The sequence below is a fragment of the Vollenhovia emeryi genome, unplaced genomic scaffold (genome assembly GCF_000949405.1).
Source record: "Vollenhovia emeryi isolate VEMERY1.0 unplaced genomic scaffold, V.emery_V1.0 DF939870.1, whole genome shotgun sequence".
In the NCBI taxonomy this organism is placed as follows: domain Eukaryota; kingdom Metazoa; phylum Arthropoda; class Insecta; order Hymenoptera; family Formicidae; genus Vollenhovia; species Vollenhovia emeryi.
Genome location: NW_011966496.1, coordinates 11,699 through 17,472, shown reverse-complemented (window position 1 = coordinate 17,472; position 5,774 = coordinate 11,699). Strand labels below are relative to the sequence as shown.

The 5,774-nt window shown below is 42.2% G+C and overlaps 1 protein-coding gene across 1 annotated transcript; it reads left to right on the top strand.

Moving 5' to 3' along the window:
- Window positions 1-2,640: 2,640 nt before the first annotated feature.
- Window positions 2,641-4,095, top strand: LOC105556652. The gene has a single exon (XM_012003745.1). It carries the CDS (start codon window positions 2,682-2,684, stop codon window positions 3,210-3,212), a length of 531 nt encoding a protein of 176 aa, XP_011859135.1. The 5' UTR covers window positions 2,641-2,681; the 3' UTR covers window positions 3,213-4,095.
- Window positions 4,096-5,774: the final 1,679 nt, after the last annotated feature.

Genomic DNA, 5,774 nt, shown 5'->3' with positions numbered 1-5,774 from the left:
TTTGTTCCGACATGGCTGCTGGAGCGGCTTTTATCGAGAATTTCGGGAGTATCGGGGTGCACGGAACACAACGATAATGTATTTACTCTCGCTCGAATAACAGTCGTATCTGAATATCTCAAGATATTGAATGATAAAGACACGACGGTATTCCGCGACTGGAATAAGTAGCAAGCAAATGCAAAAGTTTCAACGTAAATGCGGAAACATTGAGATAGATTCGAGCAAACAGTGCGTCGTGGAAGGCTACTAAAACCTTATCTCGTTCCTATTAGTTAATTTTGTTATTTCAAATTCCATCGCGCGCTCCTCGTTGTTACTTCGTGACTCTACTCTTTAAAGGTCGATCGGTGAATTATCACCGAAAACAGCGAATAGTCACCGTTTGATTTGCAGTCACAAGTACACTACACCCAGAAAAAAAGATTTAGTTAAGTTAAACAAATGAGATACGTAGAAATCAGGTTTTTTGAATCTACTAAATTTTTATTTACTTCCACTAAAACATTCGCTATTTGAAGAAATAGACGTGAATTCTCTTAAAAAGTCCAGCCTCGGTCAAATAAAATTTTGGTTACGGTAAAGAAATCATTTGTTTGAGATTAAATAAAAATCTAGTGAGGTCACAATTCAAACAGACTTTTTTCTAGGTGTACTGAAAATTGCAGTGGTACACGTACAACTGTAAATCAGTGACTATCCCCTGTTTTCTGCGATAATCCAGTGATTGACTTTTAGAGAGTAAGACATGAATAAAGTACAGCATCACTGATGATCCTCGCGTGAGGTTGCGCGAGGTGAGCTGCAAGTGCCGCGGGAAATGATGGACAGGTTGCGAAGGGGCGAGACGAGGGGAATTTTCACTTGCGGGGGATGGTGTACTACTTCCTGGCCTGGCCTCTGGCCTGGCTTCCTGTGCGGACTGTACGCGAGAGAGATATCGACCAACCTCCGATGCTGCCTCTGCGAGGCACTCTTACGATCGTATTTCGAATACAGCGGCGTCTGCACGCAAGCGGCCTTTGCGGTATGTACAGCTGGCATCGCCGGTATCCTGTTTTATGATAGAATAATTCGCGGGATTCTCACCGCCGAGCGCGCGCGCGCGCGCACGGACCAGGCGGTGCCCGGTATGCATTTTCGGAGGCGACGACTCTCGACGTTGGACGGAATGCGACGAGACGCGTCCCGGGTCCGGAAAAGAAGACGCGAAATAGATTTACGAGCGCGCAAGAACACGGCCACCCCCGAGCGCGCTTGACACGCTCCTCGTAAATCGCGCGTGTGTCACGGACGCGAGGAAACCATCAGCGGAGCGGTATCGTCGCGCGCTATGCGCTAATGAATATCAGCGCAATGTCAGCGGCACGTTACACATATAAATTAATTATCCCGCCTTAAAGTTCGACCCTCGTCCCGGGGACGGAAGTTTTAATTAACTCGGTCTTTCGTAAAAGTTCCCTCTTGTAAGGACTACTCGCCAGTCCACGTGCCGGCTAGGATATTTTACTGCGTGAAGCGAATATTTACCGAATATTTTACCGAACGCGTACGAAATACGCGGGATATTTATAGATGACATTTTGCGACGACATGTTCGCCGAGCGAATTATGGCGATGCAGGCAGGCGAAATAACGATGACTATCCCCGGACTCGTCGAAAGTAAATATCAATAACGGTGATTCAACGCGGAACATCTGTCACTGCGCGCTGACGCTAAATTTCAAACAAGAACATTCAGAGAATGGGAATTCTATTAGGTGTAGGAGAAAGTTTCCGCGTATTTCTAATGGATGGCGTTGCTAGCGTTGTGTGTGTCGGGGCATATTGCCGCCATATTCATTTTAAAGATCTGTCATTAGGCTTCACTTTTCATAATGAGTCGTTTGGTTCAAGTGTAAACACAACAGTTTTTTCGGTCGCTAAACATGTCCGATTTTGTACCAACAAAGCGTCATTTGCGGGAAGTTCTACTTTACTTCTTAAAATTAAAGAAAACTGCTTCCGAAAGCCATCGTTTGCTGTTGGATGCTTATGGTGACTATTCTCCATCGATTAGAACGTGTCAAGAATGGTTTGCACGGTTTAAAAGTGGTGATGTCGACACGAGTGACAAGGAACGTTCTGGTCGACCGGAAAAGTTTCAAGATCAAGAATTGGAGGCATTACTCAATGAAAACTCGTGCCAAACGCAAGCAGAACTCGCGGAATCATTGAATGTTGATCAAAAAAGCATTTCGAACCGATTGAAAGCCCTTGGAATGATTCAGAAGCACGGAACTTGGGTACCGTACGCATTGAAGCCGAGAGACGTGGAGAGACGTTTCTGTATGTGCGAACAGCTACTTCAACGGCAGAAAAGGAAGAGTTTTCTCCATCGTATCATCACGGGCGATGAGAAATGGATCCGTTACGACAATCCCAAGCGCAGAAGGACGAGGGGAAAGCCCGGTGAACCATCAACTTCAACACCAAAGCCGAATATTCATGGTTCGAAGCTTCTCCTCTGTATCTGGTGGGACCAACTGGGTGTCGTGTACTATGAGTTGCTTAAACCGTCAGAAACCATCACTGGCGATCGCTATTGAACACAACTGATGCGTTTGAGCCGAGCACTGAAGGAAAAACTATATGCCGCTATATGCCGAGAGACATGATAAAGTAATCCTTCAACACGATAATGCACGGCGAGTTGCACTTTTTACTCGAACATCTTTATTATATATTCACATATCCGCATACTAGAGTACAAAGGTATATGCACTACGCGTTGGTGATAGAAATATTGATGCAGCTAACACTGTCAGACATGAATTTTGCTATACGAAGTTATGTAAAGCGGCACTTTGACGACAACCCTTTATGTTTCTATAAAGAAGTACATTTCGTCCAATTTTTTGATAGAGTCACTGAGAATAATGCCGAAATGAATGAAGAGATTGCATTACGAAACTCTCGAATCCTCTTGGTGTTCATTATGTTAAGTCCGAGGAAAGTTTTAACAAGACTTATGTTGTATGGGATAAGCATTGAATTTGAAGAAAATTCTATATTCAATCTAGCTCTAATACGAGTATATTACCGACTGAATAAAGGTCCTCACAACGTGCTAATATGCATACTGAAGGATATAATTTTCCAAAAGCGCATATTATGGAATAACAGTTTTATGATATCTCTACATCAAGCATTACAGTATAAGGTGTTGTAAAACGTTGTAAATAAAATAAGCATTATAGGCGTTATCAAATTTACATAAAATCAAAACATATTACATCGCAGATGTTTGGATAAAATTCGATAACTTATATGTATTATTCTTTATTCGTACAATAATGTATCAATTCTACAGTAATTTTTATCTATATACTTAATTCGGGGCTTAATTAATATCTTCAAGAAAATGAGTTTTTTAAAAATTCTCAAACTTTTTTCGTAGTATTGGAAATTCAAAAAATTATTGCAACCATTATATTTTCTTCCTATAATTGCGAAATATTTGCATGAACAATTTCTTTCGTAATATCTACTTTCGAAAATATTTGCACGTTGCTCAGCCGGTCAAAAGGTACTTGGAAACCCTCAAATGGGAAATCCTACCCCACCCGCCGTATAGCCCAGACATTGCTCCTTCGGACTACTACCTCTTCCGATCAATGGCGCATGGCCTGACTGAGCAGCACTTTCAGTCTTACGAAGATACCAAAAATTGGGTGGACGCATGGATTGCATCAAAAGACCAAGAGTTCTTTCGACGCGGAATTCGAATGCTGCCAGAAAGATGGGAGAAAGTAGTGGCAAATGATGGACAATACTTTGATTAACATTGTTATATGCCTTCGTATTGAAATTAATGCATTTTTCTTGAAAAAAATACGCGGGAACTTCCTCCTACACCTAATATTAATATAGTGATATTACTGTAACAATAATAATAGAATTCCTTAGGTAAGGAAGGCAGATCGCATTCGCAGACATCGTTAAACGATAAAATTAATAGTCTCGGTAAATCTAAATACTTCAAGTATATATAAACGGAGTTAATTAAATTTAATTTATATGTTACGAGAACAGGCAACTCACGATTAAATACCGGGGTGATGAGCGCGCGGAGTTCGATAAAGACTTTACTTGGATTGGCGTAAGATTTTAAAAGAAAAATAATAATATCAACAAATTGCGCCAATTAAAATGGAATTCATACAAATTAGACACTTCATTATTTTGGATATTAAAATGTTATATCCGAAAAATCGAACACAAGATTTTACCGGAAGAAATAAAAGAGATAGTAATATTAATGAGATTTAATTTATACATATGTTAAGAGAACGGGCAACCCACGTTTAAATACCAGGGTGATAAGTACGCGGAATTCGATAAAGATCTTCGTTAGATGGACGTAAGATTTTATTATAATAATGAAAATGATAAATTGCAGCGACGCGGTACGGAGCGCGTCTTCTCTCGCGCTTCTTTTCCCTCCTTTTCTTCTCCGTTAACAACCGGCAATGCTAGCGCCCATTGGCGGACGCTCAAGAGTACGAACGTTTTGCCGATGTTATGCCGGGATTACGATGAACTTAACGTAACGGGACGCGACGGGACGTGAAGTGACGTGAAGTGAACTTAACGTTAAGGTATTTTGTGAAATTACGATCGCCGTAACGTGTCGTAAAACAGCGTGCATTGACAGCGTTGATTTGACAGCATTGGTAATTCAAAATGAATTCTGCTGTGAGGCATTATCAATTTTGTAATGTAATTTTGGCCGGATATTTGTATCCTCAAGTGCGGAAGAGGAAACGAATACGAACCGTTGGTGTGAGAGAGATTTTTCGGAGAAGAATCCAGTTTGGTGACGGATGTAACCTTGAAATGTCACTCTTGAATTCGAGTGCAACGCGCACAAGAATCGAGAGCGTTGATTGGCTGAAAGAGTCACGTGAACAGCCCGACTAGACGCAACGCGACGTGAAGCTTGACATTGGCAGTTTTCACGTTGCGTTAAGTTCTGACACTTCACGTCACGTCGATCGTAATCAGCCACATATAAAAACAATGTGTTTAGGTTTTACGTTACGTAACGTCCCGTCGCGTCCCGTTACGTTAAGTTCATCGTAATCCCGGCATTACTTTGGGAGTTAATAACATGCTAAAGCGACGATCAATAACAGCTCGGCGTGTCGCGGCAGAAAGACGCGGTTGAAAGCTGCGCGCGAGTAGCGGAGGCATTCGCGATGGCGAAAGTTTCGAAATGATCTCCTCATTTACCATCACCCGTAATCGCGGAACTCGGGGCTGATAATTTGATGACTCCCAAGTTCACCCCAAAAGGATTAGTACCTTTGGAGAAAAACTTTTTAATGAGTCGCCCTTCCCCGCGCCGGACTCCTCCTCCCGTTCAGGAAAGGTCTTGCCTTTCATCAGAACAATCCAACTAAACTTCTCCCCCACACTCTAATCAGACCTCCGTTTCCGCGCTCTTTTCTATTTTCTCTTTCACTCTCTTATATTTTCCCCTCTCTTGCCTCTCTCACTTTTCAGATTTCCATTAATCTGAGAAATGACATCTTCCCACCCAATTTTCTCCCCGGAATAAATTTCCGCAGCGAGTTGCGCTCGCGGAATCGGTAACGATACGAAAATCAGCCGCGAAGAGAAATCACTCGCGGGAGATGTATTAATACTCACGTGATCAATATTGATCTCTCCCTTGTACATGAAGGCAACCAGCACTTCGAGGTCCGAGAATTTGACGTCACGCATGATG